This window comes from Nesoenas mayeri (assembly GCF_963082525.1).
Source record: "Nesoenas mayeri genome assembly, chromosome: 5".
Lineage (NCBI taxonomy): Eukaryota > Metazoa > Chordata > Aves > Columbiformes > Columbidae > Nesoenas > Nesoenas mayeri.
Window position 1 is genome coordinate 44,258,673 of NC_137548.1, and position 18,544 is coordinate 44,277,216.

An 18,544-nucleotide genomic window follows, 5' to 3' on the forward strand; every position below is an offset into this window, starting at 1 on the left:
AGGAAACACTCTCAACTAACAGGCAGACTAAAACAATTCTGAGGATGCTTTCGTCATGAGCCGATGGGAGGATCTGGGGGGAAATCCTCTGAGCAGAAATGATGCCACAAGTCTGTTTCAGGCAAATAGCATGGGAGCGGCTGGCAAACCTCAGCCCCCCACACATCCAGCACCATACCTGGACCTGCCCTTCGGGCTAGAAAGCATGTAGGAACCACTGCAAATACTTATTCTAACAGAGCACCACAAACTGCTTTTTGCAAGTATGAAGGAAAAGGCAAAGGCTGATAAGATTTAAACACAATTTCCTTCCCCTCTCAGAAAGGCAGCAGCATCAGTGATTCTTGACCAGAACTATTATTTTCCCAGGAGATGGGAACACAGCAGGGAACCATTTGCTCTCTTTCACAACAATGAACAGTAAATCTTAGTAAAAGCACAAAGGTAGGCACCAAACTCTTGACCATCAGCCAGCCTTAGCTGAGTCCCATGGCTAAGTGAGACCACACTGCCCCTGCCTGGGGCTCCAGAGGAAAGCCAGCCTCACTGAAGTGCATGACATCGTTGACAAGCTTCAGGTGACAAGGGCAAAGCTTCCACTGAAGAATGGGTATTCCCATTCTGTGGCTGGGAATTAAACCCAGTGTGAATGACTACCTAATTCCTAGATGAGCCACCACCACTTGTTTGAAACCCCCTGGACAGTCACAGACTTCAGCCAACCTGCTGCCTTATCCAGCCCCTGCGTGGTTGTTCTTCAGTCCTTTGCTGTCTAAAACATGATAAAGCCATGAAAGGTAGGCATGGCCTTGCAAGAGAGGCAGCTGTGCTCATCCTCTTGCTCCCCCGCCGGCTTGGTCAGTCTCTAGTGCAATCGGCTGCGCTGGGCTCCTGCTCCATGGCTGCTCCGGGTGGCTCTGGGCAAGGGTCCGGTGTACAGTGTAGTGCACATCACCTCAAAGTTCCAGCCCCTGAAGTACAATCCTTTTGGTCATTCATATATTACAACCTTCTTTTTTTTTTTTTCTTCTTCCCCCCCCCCCCCCCCCCTTTTACCCCATTTTGTTAAAAAAAATAAAGTTTTTGGGGTGTTCTCAGGTTTTGTTTCTTCTGATATTCCTTCTTTCTTCTGAGCACATAGGGAATATGGTGGTTCACAGGCTGCCCCTTACTGGATCCCACGAAAGAGACACATGGCAAAGATCATGGCGAACAGCTGGAAAGGGCAGGGGCAAGAAGAGAGCAAAACCAAAAGAGAACCATGAGAGTCAGCTGCATCTTCCAGAAGATCAGCAAAGCCTTTCCCAGCCCCAGGACCACCCCCATCCCTCTCTCCTGTCCAGCAGTCAGTGGCGCAGTGAGGGGGACCCTTCCCACCACCCAGTTTACCCTGTGGCTAAACCCTTTTTTCTTGAAGCTGATCCTGCCCCTCCTTCTCCTGTTCTCCAAACTGTTTGTGGCTACAGCAGCAGCTTGGCTTCATTCCCAAACAACCCTTGGTGTCACAGGGGAATGGGCTTTGTGTTCCCTGCCCCACACACCATTCCCACTGCCCAGAGAAGGCACAGCGGGGACATTGTGGGGGCTGCTAGGGCTCTGTCCAGCTCCTTCGCCTTGGCACAAGACAAGGGACTGGGGAAAGCACATGGCCTTGCCCCAGAGTGCTGCAGGGACATCACTTCTGGGCTCCTGTCCTGTATGGTGGAAGCCTGTTCCTCAGAATCATCACTGAAGAGCCAGACACTGAGGCTGAATAATGGAAATGCTCTGGAGCCAATACAGTTTCAGGCTCTAAATAGTTTTTAAAGCAAAGGCAGAGTTTGAACACATTAAACAAGTGACAGGTTAAGTCAGCCTGCTGGGGTGCTGCCACTACGAGGGCAGTAACTTTGTGGGTCCCCAGGGGCAGGTGGTGAGTCCCTTAAACCTCTGCAGGCATGCCGCATAGCTTACTTCCCTGCTTTTTGGGGTGAAGGACCAAGCACCCAGCTCTTTCTAGGCAATTAAAACCACAAATTGATAACCTGCTCGTGCTTTGCAGGAGCAACTTCCCCTGCCAAGGGGAGTGCCTGCCTGTTTGCCTTGCTGCAGGACGTCTACCGGCCAGGCTTTTCTTCTGGTCACACAGCAGTACGTACCTCAATGGCCAACACTCCAATGGCAAGGGCTCCTGCAAGGTACACATAGGTCTCAAAGGAGTTCAGGATCACAGTGTAGCAGCCCTAGGAGGGACAAAACATGGTGAGACACACCTGAACAGCACTTCGTGTTTTCCTGACAGCACAGTCCTTGTACAAGAGGTTTGCTCAGATCGAGGTACCACAAACACGGTTTCCTCTGACGATCCCACTGCTCCAGCCCCACAGGCTGGTGTCGGGGAGGGGAAGGTTTTGCTGTGATGGGGTGGGAGTGGGCCACACTCACAACCCCTCACCGACCATGAGGAACCATGACTTCTTGCAGGGCAGAGAGGATCAGCACCAGAAGATGCACTCTCTCTGCCAAGGGCAGAGACTAAACACAGAGGAAAGGATCCTCAGGGTAGATGACAGGCAGCCCCAGCTGGCTAGGGAAAATGATTATTTACTTAAAGCCAAGGCAGAAGATTCTTGAATCCTCTCTCAAAACCAGCATCTCTTGCACATCTCAGGACCTTTTGTCTGTGCCTTCTCCCAAAGGAGCATGGAATTCTCTAAGACTTTTGATATGGTTCCCCACACCGCCTACAAGAGAAACTGGTGTGTTACAGTCTAGACAAGTGGTCTCTGAGGTGGGTGGGAGAACAGGCCAGACCCAGAGGGTGGTGGTCAATGGCTCCCTTTTAAACTGGCAATCTGTCATGAGTGGGTACCCCAGGGATCAATATTGGACCCAACACTGTTTAACATCTTCATAAGTGATCTGGATGATGGGATCAAGTGTAGCCTGGTGAAATTTGCTGATGACACCAAACTGAGTATTGAAGTTGACACTTTGGATGGGAGAGCCACCCTGCAGGATGACCTGGATAGGCTGGAAAAATGGGCTAACAAGAACCTTACGAAGTCCAACAAGGTCAAACATAAGGTCTTGCACTTGGGAAAACATCATCAAGGAGTGCAGCATGAGTCACTACAGATGAGACACAATCAGAAGAGAGGAGAGCACAGACAGGTTCCACTCATGATGCAGACCCAGGGAGTTCAGCCTCTTGAGGCAGTAACCGAGCAGCTAAAATCATGCCCTTGTGAACATGAGACAACGCAGCAGCAGCAAGTCTGTTCCGGCCATGTTCCAGCCCAGTTTTCGGGGGAAAGCATTCAGTGCAGCAACAAAATGTTTGGGTTCTTGCCAGAACTGCAACCTTAACCCAACTACCAGCATGCCCTGCTCAGATGGCTACAAACTGGGGTGAGCACAAGTGTAGCCAGCTCTGTCCTACCAGTACAGTGTCTAAAGAGCCTGGCTTTGCTCCAGGAATGCCTGAATTCAGCCATCAGTTGTTTGGGAGTGTCCCTCCTGTTTTACAGAAGTGCCTTACTGTATGCTTGGTGACACTTGCGGTGTACATGGCTTCTCCCACCAACACTCTGTGGTGTCAAGGGCTCACCTTTCCATAAAAGCAGCAGGCCTCAGCATCATCACTTAGGGAAAGCTAAATCTGTTATCTGCTTCAAGCCTTTCTCAAAATGCACTTCTCTTTCCCTTCCCACTGCTTGTCATTCTCTGTTCCCCATCTACTCATGGCAATCAGACCTGACAGAAGCAGTGTGGTGCTGTCTGCTATGATCTCCTATCCAGAGCATCTTTGCCAACCATTTCCAGCTGTCAGGCAATGAACAGCTCACACTCTGCTTCCAAACTCCTGTACTCCCTTTCAAACTCTGCTATCAGGTGCTGAAAAGAGGACCACTGCTTAGTCTGGAGAGAAAAGGAGGCCTGTACAAATGGCAGTATAGAGCTCAGTTGGCTTATTAGTGCTGAAGCGTACACAGCCAAAAGCTTTGCTATTACGCTTCTTAAACTTCACCTCTCAGTTACAATGTAACAAAACAGAATTGGTAAATTATCAGCGTTAGTGGCGTTATAACGAACCATCTTGTTCCAGTCTAGTACTGGGAAATAAGTCAAGAGAGATGTCTGGGAAAAGAAATGCGCTTTTTCTACTGTAAAGAATAAAAGAGCAGAGAAATGCAGCTTTCAAACACTTCTCTACCTTGGAAAACAGACATGGTTTTGCATCTGCTTAACCCTCAATCTTTTGTTTGTATATGTTGTTGATGAGGAGTCTTTGTGAACTAAACTGGAGCCACTACCTCAACCAGTAGAGCCAACTCCATCCCATTCTTATTGACCTGTGCTGACTCGCTGATTAACTTTTCAGATACGGTATTAACCATCAGAAACACAACAAAACTTGACACAAATTTCCACTCCACCTCTGAGTTCCTTGAGAAAATCTTAATTTTTCTGCTGATATAGCACAACGTGGACTTGGCAGCCCATACCATCAATGAAAGGGGATTTTCAAAATCAGACATGTGCCACGACTTCAAAAGATGTCAGCAGAAGTGTAATTAGGATGTCAGCTACAGTCAGAATGGCATGACCTGCCAGCTTCACTAGCTACCCATGACCACGACAGCCATCTCTCTGCCCGCTGTGAAACTCCTTTTCCTGGTGTTTGGCTTCCCTTACCTGTCGGTTCTGAAACCTCTCGATGCCCGTGAGGCAGGCTTCCTTGTTCACAAACATCCCTTCCCGGCTCTGGATCTCTCGCTGGCAACAAGCCTCTGGTGTTGCTGTCTCCCAAGAAGAGTGTGGAAAATGAGGGACCGCTTCAAAATCTTCGGGTCCATTCACTCCACAGCAGGCAAACTAGGGAGAGGCACAGAGAAGAAAAGACAGAGTTGACACTTTGCCCTGAAAGCAGATAAGAGAAATCTACCAAAGACCTATTCTTGTAGGGATCAAAGGTTTAGTCAAAGCAGAGACAAAACAACTGTTGTTTCCAAAGAAGTAGGGTTTTTTTATACCTTGGAGCTTGTTTCGTCAAAGCCTTTTTATAAAGTCCCACTGTTCCCATGTCATACCCTATACACTAAGGTACCACTGGGAATATTGCCACAAACTACACAGGGCTTTGGAGCACATCCAGAGGGACTTGCTTGAGACCACCCAGCAAGTCTGTAAGGGAGCCAGCAGTACAATCCAGGCTCCCAGCTGCCTGTTCTGCCCGTCGCTAATGGCCGGGATTATTGCTGCTCAAAGGCACTGCTAGGTGATTCAAGTCAGGTCCCTTTTTAGATTCAAGTCAGGCCCTTGTTAAGGATTCAAGTCATACTCTGACTCTGTCTCCTTACAGTCAGCAAAAGGAAATGTCTTTATTAAAGTCCCGAATCAGCATGAAGGGCAGCAATCATCTTTTTCTTTTAAGATTAAAATAGACTTTTCATCTGCAGAGCCTGACATCTTCCTCCTCCCTCCTGAAGAGATACACCATGGGCTGTCCTGAGGACTACATTCACATATGTACACATACACACAGAGGACTTCTTCTAGTAGATAAGAACAATTCGCTTTGAGAAAGACCGGCTGCCAGACGAATTCTCATCTCCCTCTCACTGCCACCATGACCCCGGTACTGCTCTTGACACAACAGGATGGCTGAGCAGGGACAGCTTGGGGCTGGCATGGCCGGACTTACTGTGATCATGACAGAGTTCCAGGTGGAAGAGAAAACGTCTGTGTTGTTGTTCCTCAGGTAATGCTTCTTCAGCTCCTTGGTGAAAAACTCTCTGGTCAGCTGAAACACACAGACGGGTGGAAATGCACAAGTTACTGTCAATGCCTCTTTCCCAAGCACCCTCTAAAGCTCTCTTTGGTGAATGCTGGTGGTTAGTTTTCTTTTTTTTTGTTTCCAAACCTCAGAGGAGAAATATGGGAAAAGCCACTGCCTGAACCATAACTATATCCAGAGTGAAAGGTACTCGTCCAATGAAACTGTTGCTCATTAAAAATCAGGGATTGAATTACATCTATACTTGTAACCTAATATTTGCATTTAAAGGTCGGTTGGTTTTTTAAATATCCAGTGGTATTTGAATGTGTTTCATAAGTTGAAACAGGACTAAAACAGATTTTAGAAATATCTTCAAATCCACACCCAAATAGTAGCTTAACTCATTATGCTTCCTGAGGTCTGCAGGCAAAGCATGTTTTCCCCCTCACTTTTCATTTTAAACCAGTTAACTTCCTACTAATGGCAACTTCTCTGAATTTACTTCCATGTGTGAGAAAGCAGAATCAAGCTCTAATACCAAACTTTCTGGGAATGAAAAGGAAGTAAAAAACATGTAATTAATGTGAACTGTTCAAGTCAGCTTATAAACCAGAAAATAGACCATTTCCCTGACAATGCTATAGATTATCTAAACTGACGCACACATATGGAGAAAAAAATCCTCTTTATATTTCCTGTGTTTGGATAATTAAACAATTTTTGCTAAGGTCAATAATAAAAACAAATGGAATTTCATTTACTCCTGTTTACATTTACTGTATAATAGAAAACCTGACCCAACATTCAGAGTGTCCTCAAAAAGGCAGATACTTTGAAATTGCATTTACTTAGGACTACTCTCTGGAGGACTAGTAAATATACAAACTTCATAGTCTTAAACTAAACACTCCAATCTTTCTACCTTTCTGTCACTTCAGGATGAAAACATCAAGGAACCCCCTTTTCAGGTTGCCAATAGGTCTTGACTTGTGTGGTCCCTTCTCTAAAATACCTTGTGACTTGCAATGCACACAGGCAAAATCTCTGCCACTGCAAAGTCTCAGCAAAGTGGGTTGGACTCAGCTGGATATAGTTCTGCTCTAGGTGTTGCATATTTGCAGGATAAGAAATTAAGCTGCCTGAAAAAGGCACCCCCTTTCCCCATCTTGTTCATACAGCACTGCAGATGCAGCAACATACACTGCTACGAGCTGGTTTCAGGTCCTTGATACGCAACATGAAATATCGCTCGTATCGCTCGTATGAGATGCATGAGTGGGCACAAAAGCACAAGCTTGTTTGTTTCCTTTGTAATTCTGTCACAAAATCTAATGAAAAAAAGAGAAGGCTGTGGTGACTCTTTAAAAGACCCCAAATAACACTTCATATTGACTTTTCTTTTACAAATATGAACTAAGGCACATTTAATGACTAAATCAATACTGGGTAAAACTTTGTCACAAAGACTCGAATGATGTACTATTATACCTTTTAATGAGATATGCTGCCAAGTTCCTAAATCACTTTTATGAGACACAGATTAGCTCATTTTTTGTTCCTGAAAATTAAAATACCGGAAGATCAGAGAGGACTGGCATACCCCTTTGGGAATTTGGCGCACTGAGGGAAGGTCAGGTTAGAAGATGCTGAAACATGTCCTCAGTGTTCTCCTTTCCTTCCCTTTCTCTGTGCATTCTATCTGCACAGCATTCTAACCTGCAGAGACCCCAGTGCATTTTTTTGATGCTTGTCTGTTTCTGAATCGTGGACTTTGAAATTGATATTACCGTTGGTAATAATCCCAGCTGACTGCCTTTGGCAGGGTCTAAAACTAAAGTCATATAAATATAAAGTGAAACCTTATTTTGACAGCAGCAACCCCAAAGGAAATTGATCAGAGTTTGTGTGCAATTTTTACGAGACGGCCTAAAACGAAACCTAGTACTGGAAGGGTAAGCTTGCCAGGAAAATAACTGATTCCATCACGCTGCTCTTGTTTGTCCTGAGTTCAGAAATATGTTTAAAAAAAAAAAAAAGATCATCAGAAGCATCTATCTTATTTTAAAAAATTGCTGACAAAGGAGCATAAAAGTCAGCAAGACAGTCCTACTTAGATGTCCATGGCTCCTCTCTCGCTGAAGCCCTGATGGAGTCTGTGCACACTGGAGTACTACGGAAAGAACTGCTCGGAAGGGAGCGAAAGACCTACTGATAAATCTACATCTTTGCACATGCTTCTGACAAATAGTTACATCAGCCACAGTAATGAACAATAAAGAGCTGTTCAGGTGTTTTCTAGCTGTTCTGGGGGGAACGCCTCCAAGAAGCACATGTATGCATACATCTGCGTGCTAGTGAATGAAATGGGACTTTTTTGTCACACTGGTTCAAAAAAATAGCTTGGCTGGAATCACTGCAGCCACGTGAAGGGGGTTTATGAAGAAGAGGGTGTTTCTGCTCAATACAGGTGTGGTGGCACTGGCCAGGAAGGCCACAGCCTCCTCGTGCAGCGCTGTGCCAAGTAACACTGAATGCTGTGCAAGAAGCTGGCTTCATGGTGCCTGTGGGAAACAGGGCACACTGCTGTCCCTGTTTCCTGCCTGGAGCATCCTTGTGTCCTTCTGACACAGTGCAGGGCTTGTGCAGTCGCCTGTCCTGCACACCTCTCTTCATAGCACCTTCCATCTAAGAGACTCCAGCTTCCTAACCAAAGGATGAACTTTGCACACTCTTCAGCTTTTGCCTTATGTCTGAGGAAACAGAGGTATCAGGAGCCCAAGTGACTTGTCTATCAAGTTTCAGAACTGAGGCTAAAAATCCAAAGAGCTCTGCCACTGGACTACTTTCTTCCTACCACCCTGCTTGCTTACTAAGATAATTATCTGAAAAAAAAAAAAAAAGAGTAAAATACTCCTTGGGGGTTTTTCCCATCCAGACCTCTGAAGGGCATATCTAGAGCAACTCCTGAACATCAGTCAAGTTGCTCTTCCACAGCCTGTCTCTATTGTTCATGGAAAACTTTAGTTTATGAGGGATCTTCTAGAAGAAAAGGGTTCCTCCACCCTCCAAAACCTCCTTTACAAAAGAAGAGAAACTTTGGTACTCCTGTAGCTGATTAACAGCAGCCTTCTGCTTCAGAGACTGCTTTAAAAAACTTCTTTGGGTGTCTAGTCAGACTCGCACATCACAGTAGCTCATAACCACTAATACCACTTTCACTCATCCCGCCACCCCACTCTGCTTCATTGACTCTTCCTCTCATGTCAAATCTCAGCAGAAAACATCTCCTTCCTCCCTTATTTTTGTCTCCTACTTTCTTTCACTCCCTCAGCTATTAATAATTTAACTCTGTTGAGTGTTTGGGACCTAGCTGGAATGTAAAACACTATACAAAAGAAAGTTGCACTCAACATTATCTGGAAAGTGAAAAGATGGAGCGTATTTTTCTCTTCTGTCTCATTTTATATACCCAGTGAGGCCAGAGCCATATGGACTGGTGCAATGACCATCACAGGAACCCACTTAGTAAGTTTCCAAGAAATTTAGGTTGCCTAAATGTGGATTTACTACCATATGCCTTGAAAGTAACTCATTTGATAGGAAAGAGAAAAGCACGTCTGAACCTGACCTTAAACTGCTACTGTGAAGAATTCTTCCTGACACGGGGTCACTGGAAGACCACTCCCATCCCCACGGACACCCTCTCCAGCCATCTGGCCTCCTCCTAACCCAAAGATGACAGCAAAATTAGCCACCAAGCTAGAGGAGCTACAGCAAAACAATTTTTTTTACAGAAGAAATTTGAGGAGAGAAAAAAACCACAAGACTTTACAGACTGAGACTTCTGCATAGAGCCATCTCCAGCTATGCTGGGATCTGACATTCTTCATTCCTTCACATTTAAGCCCTTCTTGTCAATCATTCTGACAGAGTGGGAAGCTGGTGACGCAAAAAAAAGACAAGCTCAGGAAAGATGGGAGTTTGTTCTCCTTCAAGTTTTATGTCACACCATCACTGCCAGATGCCACAGAAGTCTAGAATAACCACTGTGACCTTATCTTGCAAGGTAACATAGCCTCACATGTCCCATGGCTTCCATGGCAATGGAAGGTACTGATGCTTTGCCCAGAAGCAAGATGTAAGCAGGCTCCCTCGTGACGGAGGGACAAGGACACAGCCAGCCCCATGGTCACCCTGCACACAGGACTCACATTGAGCCTTGTCTAGGTTCTCGTGCCTTTTACCAGTGTCCCACAGGGCATTTGGGAGGTGGGAGCAGTCAGCTGCCACTGCTTTCCCAGAACCTGCTCACCAGAGACCACCTTCTCTCTCCATCATGAAGCCTGTACCAGGGTCTGCAGGGCAGTTTCTACATGTGCGGTCTGCTGCTTGTGCTGAAGCAAAGGAATTTTCTGAAAACTCCTAACAGCAGAGCTGTGATGACCAGAACACATAAGACCCCCCCATGCTGCAACCTGTTTATGGAGTGGTAGCTGTTTCCATGAGGCATGGTCTCAAAGCCTGGGCTGGAATGAGGCACCCACTCTGTGTACAGAGTGCCATCCCTTCCCCTGTGCCTTCAGATCTGAGGCAAAGACTGGCTTATAAAGGTGAAAAAAATCCTGCCACTATCTCCTCCCAAGACCATCCTACTGCACAAACAACACACTGTCTTGCTGTGAGGTTCCCAAGTCTTGATTCTTTGCTTATAAAAATATTTTTTATAGAATCAAATTAAAAGTATATCCTGGCTCAAGAAAGTCATCATTATATATGGCACTTCCATGCTCATGCTGTATTTCTGTCATGTTCAGTACAGGAAACCTGCTGTATGTTCTCTTACTACTGGCAGAGGCCAAATAAACAAAGTATATACTAACAGTCACTAGTGACCACCTCTGCTAGCCAATGTTTTTTCACAGCCACCACTCAGAGTCATATTTCAAAGATGGGCTGGCTTGACAAGGACAGACCTAGTTCAGTCAGGCTTTTCTTTGCACATGTGTGAACATTAAAAAAGAATGCACAAACCTCTGCTGGTTAGAGAAACAAATGAGACTGTGCTTACTACTAGTGTAGTAAAAGCTTACTACTAGCATAGAGGAGGGATGATGGCCATATAATAATATGCATAGCAGCAGAGTAGAGAAAGGTTACATCACAGGAAGCTGTGGAGAGAAGGACTAGAACTTGTAAGCTGTGCAATATGCAAGGGATTCATTGATGGGACTCAAAATGGGACATGGGAAGACATGGGAGACATCTTACAAACTGCATTGAGAGGAATCTGGTGAGCACCAGAACATGAAAATTCAGGAAGTAATATGATTAGAAGAGGCACAAGACAGTTTCTGCACTGCAGAGCAAGTGTTGGTTCTGTTGGAGAAACAGGAGGTTTCACTAATAATATTAATATTAAACACATGCTCTATTGAAAAAAAAAAAAAAATAATTGCTTTTAAACTTAGCGTGACTTTATTATAAAACTCCTCTCTGATGGAATGTGCAGCTGGTTTGGCTGCAAAAGAATCAGGAACACTCATAAAACTTCAGGATTTAAGTAGATCCCTAGTGTGTCTCTCCTGTGTACCCAAAAACCATTCACCCTGCACAAGCCAGGTACATTAGCATTCACCAGCTTGTTGGTGGCTCTGCAGACTGGGGCTAGTAATGAAGCAGGTTTGTTGGTATTCGGAACAAACAGCTGTTCTACAAACAAATGAGACACCACCTAACACCACGTTCCAGCTGTGTACAAATCCACCAGGGTTCAGATTTTGCCCACCATAGGATAATAGGATACTTACATTTTCTCTGAAGATAAAAGCCAGGATTGCAGCTGAAAGCTCCGCCAGGAAGATCAACAAAATAAACATGAAGAACTGGAAAAGAGAAGATGCAGAAAAAAACCCAGGCATACCATTAGGTGCATGCAATAGGCAGTAGGAACACAAGGTTTTAAAAGTCATCAAAGAGATGGAAACCTTTTTCCCCTGACAATTAGAAAAAAAATCTGTGAGACAGTAACCTGGAGCAGTCACAGCCCCTCTCTGACCACATTACATGACATGGGAGCTTGAGATGCTTTTGCCTGGTTCTGAAGGGTGAAAGGGTATAAGGCTACAGGGCCCATAATGTGCTGTGGTCAATCTGCATCAGCTTAAAACAGTAAAGCCCACTCTGATGGAAAATGTTATAGGATTGTGTAGATACTCACATGGGGTTAATCTGTCCTGACACAGTGAGGGGAATTAATGCACGTAAGTTATCACATGTGTATGCCTACAGATGTACCCCTTTTCCTCCCCCCCCATCACAACATAAATTATTTTACTGTAATATGATCATGGCTCATTTTGTATGGAAGGAGGTAGTGAGACATGTACTCAAATATTTACACCTGTAACAAACTCTTTTCAGAGTATTCTGCATTTTGGGACAAGCTTAGCCTTGGTTAATACTCCCCTCCATACAGTGGGGTTGCACTGAGTTACTTATGTGAGTTATTCAGCTGGTATGAAATAACACAGTTACTCCATCCTGACATGGTATGCATACACTGGGAACCACAGGAAACTTCGGAGGCAACAAGGGGAGCTGAAGACTTGCTTTCACACAGCCAGCCAACCACTGCAGCTAACAACCAGGTCACCCATCCATATTAACCATGCAGAACCTCTATAGAAAGTTGGTAACACCCCATCATATTTGTAGCTTGATTATGCAAGTATCATCCATGTCTTGCATAATATCCAAAGTGTGCATGTTCAAAACCTTAAATTAAGGGCACACTGCAGACTTGACAAAAAGCAATAACCAGTACACTGAGTGGTAGCAAATGAGAAACAGGCATCCAGTTTGACATAAAACCATTCCACTTATGTCATCGTAATTTTAGGGAAGAGAAGGGAAAGCAGAGGGGCACATGGTGGTTCAGTTTCAGCTGGAACTGTATTTTCATCCTGTTGCCCTTGCAACCTTCCACTGCTTTTGTCTAAAAGTCTGGTTTTCAGTCTTACTAAGGGCATCTTGTTTCTGTGATGTGACCAAGCCTGAGCGATTCATCATGCCCCATGGAAATAAATCAGATGCACTTAGGAGGTTCCATCCCCAGGGAGACTGAGGTTGCGCTGCGAGGGAGCTGCCCTGGCACCTTTTCCCCCTGGGCACCGTGGGTGCTTCCTGCCTGGAATGAGCTCCTGGGGCTGCCACCCCAGACCCTCCTGCCCCGAGGTGGCACAGAGAACTGGTACACAGCTAGAGGTAAAACTCCAGTAGAGGGGAAAAGATTGTTGAAGCGGACAAATCTCCCAGGGCGGGAAAGCACTCACTGACGTCAAAGAGCTCAGGACTCAACCTGGCTTTGGGATCGATTCTCAGTTACATTGATGCTGCATGCTATCTTGATGCTGCTTCAATCCAAAGCAAAGAGTAAAAGGAATGTGCAGTGATGTGCCCTCTAACATCCTTAAAACAACAAATGTTGGTGCCAAGGAACTCCTGTGGGAACAGTGCAGAAAGTAGCTAGGCTCGCACCCTTTCCTGAAATGGCATTTATTTCCCTTCTTGGAGACAAAACAGTGGGATTGAGGAACCGTAAGTCTCAACTACATGGACATTTTTATGTTCTTATTGCCAAAAAGAAAAATCACCATTTGAGACTCATCCCCTCTAAATTCAAAGATCCCAAGAATTAATCCACAGACTCAAACAATATTTTACAAAACTGAGTCAATGTCTAGAAATGAATTCAGGTTTTGGCACCATGTAAGAAAAACATAAGTGAAGGGAGAACCCACATCACATGGAGGGTAATAAAGATGTGGTCCATGTTATCAGTGAAGGTGGTTGAAGGAACAAATAAAAATAAACACAGGAGAAGTCTGGATGGGGTCTTTTGTGTGAGAAGGTTATTGAAGGTCTTTCTGAAACAGAAGGAAGGCAGATGGGACCAGAAGTACTATTGTGATCCCCAAGCAGTGATTTATAAAGAGTGTCTGAAATGCTGTGCACCATGCATTTTGGTAATGGAGAGACAATTCAAACTACCTGCTTGGAATGGGCAAAATGTTTTGTTGTCAATTATCAGAGCTGTAAGCAACTTTTCCCCACTGGAAAAGTGCGCACACCACCCTGTCCCATTTGTCTTCCTGCTTCTGCAGTGGAAATAAAAGGATCCTGGGCTCAAATGACAAAACAAGAAGAGTCAGATGAGCAGAGACTTTGGTGCTAACAGAACGCTGCTGCTTGATACTGCTGAAGTAGTTAACTCTATAATTTATTCTTACCGCAGGAGTTTTCTGTGTCACTTTTTTTTTTTTTTCCCCCTGCTCAGAGACTGTTTTGTTTTTAATTTCACCACAGGAGGGCAAAGAACAAGTGATGAGAATGAACGGTGCTTTGCAAATTTACATCATCATCCATCAAGGGATCTCACTATAGTCACTAAGAGGTCTAAGGTGGTGATCAAGTGATTAATCCCATCACCCTGCTAATTGCATTTCATTTACTGATTACTGGGAGACACATGTTCACCCAAGCTCCAGCACAGGCCTCTGCAGAAGTAGAAGCAGCCATTCCCAGATTATCTCTGATAAGCTTCATTATCATTCCCAAACTGATTTACACTTACATTGTGCAGTCTGCATTACAGATTTGTAACAGTTACTGTAGAAAAAACATGAGCAGCCATTAGGGCTGATGAGAAAAAGAAGATGGATCATCAGTGTTTCAGAACTTGCTCATTCTGCATTTTAAGGAGAGTCAAAATCTGCTTATTATGTGTTGCCTTCCAAAATTAAATTGATTACTGATATATGAAAGCACTAAATAGTGCAGTGTATGGGACATGGCACCTTCAAGTTCAAACTCACGTTTGAGACCTGGCACTTAAACACAGGTGCCACATCCAAGGTGAACACCCTGAGGAGTGGGGTCTCCTGTGTTGGTCAAAATCCTGCCTTAGCTCCTGGCAATGGTTACATGTTTATCAGAATTTTCCACAAATCAGTTTTTTATGTTTCCTTTTCTCAACTCATCTACTGTCCCAGCTTCAGCAACGCTGTTCCAAAAAGAGCTGCCTTTAACACAAAGGACCCACATTTTCATGCTGAAAACTTTCAGGGGCTACTGCATTCAATTTACTCGAGTGCAGTCTCTCTGGCGTACACTCATGAATGGTTTGCCTTTAAAACGCCTAAAACTTACTCCCATCAGACGTCTCATTTCACAAATGTTTTATGCATTTTAACATCAGCTGATGTGGCCCCCCAAAAAGCAGAAATTAGCAGTATACCTCTTCTCACTTGATATCAGCACTGATTCTTGTCCAAGTGCTTCACTGTTGTTGGACATGAGATGGCAGGTTGTTTAAAACAGTTGACTTTAATACCAGAAGCCCTGGAAGACCTGATCAAAGTGGAACACTAATTCCTCCTCCAGTAATTATTTCAGAGTTTCTCCTGGTCTAAGGCACTACTTTCAGCCCATATATTTCTCACATTCCAAGTATGAAATAAAATAATAATACAAGCAAATAAATAAAGCATCAGGGCTCAGAACTGTCTCTAAGAGTCAGGAAAATAATAACCACAAAATGGAGTGTACCAGAGTATAACTAAAACACCAGGAGGAACATTCAAACCACAGTGTAACTGTGATGTTAAATCAGGAGGGAGCACAGCCCAGAGCTCTCTTCCTCCAGCCAGGTTCCCAATCTGTATGCAGCATATGTGGTCCAAACTGAAAATATTACTCTCCCATTCACTTACAATCAAGACTTCTCATCAAACATAACTTTTAGTTCCCTAAACTGACAGGGACAGGCTTTGGAATAACCTCAGGCTCATTGGCCCTGACCTTTTGCATTTTATTAGGTTCCCCTGGGCAGATCTCTGTGACTTCACAGGTGATACATTTGGTTTTCTGATTTACTTCTGAGGTGAGTCACTAGAAATCAAACATACAATGCCTTCCAAAAAAGGGCTTTTATGTGCAAGTTATGAATTCAAGGGGTGAGAGAGCCAAGTGGAGAGAGAATTTATCTCAGTGGAGCCAGGCTCATCTCTAGGAAAAAATGGATTTATCTTCATGAAAGTGGACTTTCCTGTTCTGTTTAAAGTTAGAGACAAAGCTCTTCTGCACCATGAAGCAACTGTGCAAGATATAATCATAAAAAAAAAACAATATAGAGCAAGAAAAACAAAACAAACAAACCAAAAAACACCACAAAAGAAACCAAACCAAAACACAACAAACCCCCAAATCCCATCAGACCCAGAGGGAGAAACATTTTGACAAATATGAAAAAGAAAAGTAATGATTTTTGTGTTTCAACACACAGCTGGTAATGTTTCCCAGTAAGAGATAATGGCTGGAAAACCTGCAGTATAAGAACTTACGGTGGATGTCAAAAATTACTTATTTTAGAGGTTACCTCTTTGCAAATAGTACTTGATGGGCACATGGGCTGAAATTTAATCCTATCATCCAGAGGGAAAACTGCTCAAAGATAACAAATCTGGTTTATTTTAGGAACAGAGCAGGCTGTGTAGGGCAGTGATCAGCTATTGGGAACTGCAGTGCAAGGCCACCACACAGTTCCGAGCTGGGCATTTCTGCTGACACGGGCAGCTCCATTGCACAGATGCTCTGCTCTGTATGGTCCCTTTGCTTTGTTGGGAACTAGTGAGGAATGAATCCACAAGTGGAGCTGTGCATTTTAGATGGACAAAAGACGACCATTTCTAGTCCAACAAAAAATCCCACAACAACAAAAGAAAGAGGACCATTTTGAAACAAAGCTTAACAAAGTCAAAATACACTCCTAGACTTTGTATCCACTGGGCTCAAGCCTGGTACAGGGAAAAAGCAAATTCTCTGTATTTCTAACTGTATGTTAAAGCACCCTAAACCTATTTATTATCTAAGGGAATAATGGCTAAAATAACAGACACCCATTCATGCCCTTATCACAACATCAACTATCCAATCACTCCCATTCTTGGGAAACACCAAAAGGCCAACAAAAAACACAAAGCCACTTACAAAAAGCAGGAGGCATTTGTTCTCACGGATGGCACCGCAGCAGCCAAGGAAGCCCAGCAGAAAGAGCATCGCTCCCATAGCCAGCATGATGTACGCTCCCGTGAAGAGCAGAGGGTTGGCGGCCACTATCTCTCGAAAACCTGTGGGATCTACAATGACCCAGATCCCAACGCCCAGCAGGCATGCTCCTCCCAGCTGTCACGGCACAAGGAGAGGAGAGAGAGCGAGACAGGTCAACATAAAGCAACAGCTGCAGGAAAATTGGATTAATTACTATCTTTTGGTCAAAGGTGCTCGCTTGGAGAATTTGTGTTTCTTCGTGGCGTATACTCTCCACCAAGCAGGTGACTGCCAACATGCTACTCAGTCTCTTTCTTGCTAAGTGAAAATAAATAGCAAAACCACCTTTCTTCCTTGACACATCAGCTGTTTACTCCCCCTAATGCTGGAAGACCAAGTCTAGAGCTGCTGCCACATCTGCAGGGGACAGCACAGTGAAGGGGCACATGGGAACCTCCCCGCTACACAGCCCAGGATGGCTGGGTGTTCCCAGCCTTCCTGTCATAGACAGGAGCAACAGGGTCACATAAGGTCGGAAAATGACTGTGTTTCCTAGTGAAAACCTCAGCAGGGCACCCAGGACTGGAAAATAATTTCTTCTGCCATTCAAAGACAGACCACATACACCACTAGTTACAGCTTTCCCCCTCGTCTCTCTTGCCAAGGACAGGAATAACTCAAACAACAGTGACCGCTGCACTGGCTTGCTGAATGTCGGAGCATCTTTGGACACTGTGAAACCCTCGGTGATTGCTAGTGCAAAGCTGAGGGGATATTCTGTACTGTGGCAACCTTACCAAATTACAGCCTACCCTGCTGGGAAGCAGCACGCTGCTGGAAACAGAGGTTTCAGGAGAGAAAGTGGATTCTAAACACTTACAAATATAAAGAAATTGAACAGAAACATCAGGTACTTCATGCAGCTCAGGCAGTCTCCCTCCATGGTCTTCAGGCTCCTTGATCCAAGTCTTCCTGCAAAACACCAGCACTTCTTTAGCACACTCATTTTTATTCGAGTGACACAATCCTACCTCCATTTGTATTTCCCCCAGATCCTGTGGCATACATCAAAAAGAAGGGCTAATTTCTTGCCCGAACAAGACAACACACAAGACAATTCAATTAGACAGTATTCCCTGAAAATAAACAGTTTCAGAACAAATATGAGGCCTTGGTACTTATTTTAAAAATGTTCTTTAAGCTTCAGTGATTGTTTGCTGCTATCCTTATCTACACTCATGATGAATAAAGCTATAGCTAAATGGAAGGTTAAATACATTCATGAGGTGTTAATGTCTACATCTTATTATTTGCAGTCTCTCAGAGAAAGCGAAAGTAACTACAAATAGCGCTATGCCAGAAACTGGTTTCTTGACAAACAATGTTGCTTCAGCATTCAATGAACTGGTTCATTCTAAAGTGGTCACAGTTGTTGAGGACAAGAGCCTTTGTATTTGAATACAGCACGTCTTTTGGTCCATGTGAAAACAAGTTTGAATGTTAGATATTTTCTGACACTTTGGAGTTACTGTTGCTCTTCCCATTTTCTTTAGGTCAACATATGGTTCATGGCAATACTGTACAGGTACAAGGCACCTGTACAGGTACAACGTACAAGGCAACACAGCACACACTAGTAAGAGATAATGATTGCTGCTAAGTCCCTTTGCATTTTTC

General features: G+C 44.3%; 1 protein-coding gene across 1 annotated transcript; it reads right to left on the reverse strand.

Moving 5' to 3' along the window:
• Positions 1 to 1,168: 1,168 nt before the first annotated feature.
• Positions 1,169 to 17,827, reverse strand: TSPAN18 (tetraspanin 18; the record flags this gene model as incomplete). The annotated part of the gene is made up of 7 exons (XM_080345446.1): positions 17,748 to 17,827; positions 16,808 to 17,002; positions 11,569 to 11,643; positions 5,687 to 5,785; positions 4,678 to 4,857; positions 2,139 to 2,222; positions 1,169 to 1,216 (listed from the first exon to the last, which is right to left on the reverse strand). The coding sequence occupies exons 1-7, from the start codon at positions 17,808 to 17,810 to the stop codon at positions 1,169 to 1,171; spliced, it is 744 nt and encodes a 247-aa protein (XP_080201572.1). The 5' UTR covers positions 17,811 to 17,827.
• Positions 17,828 to 18,544: the final 717 nt, after the last annotated feature.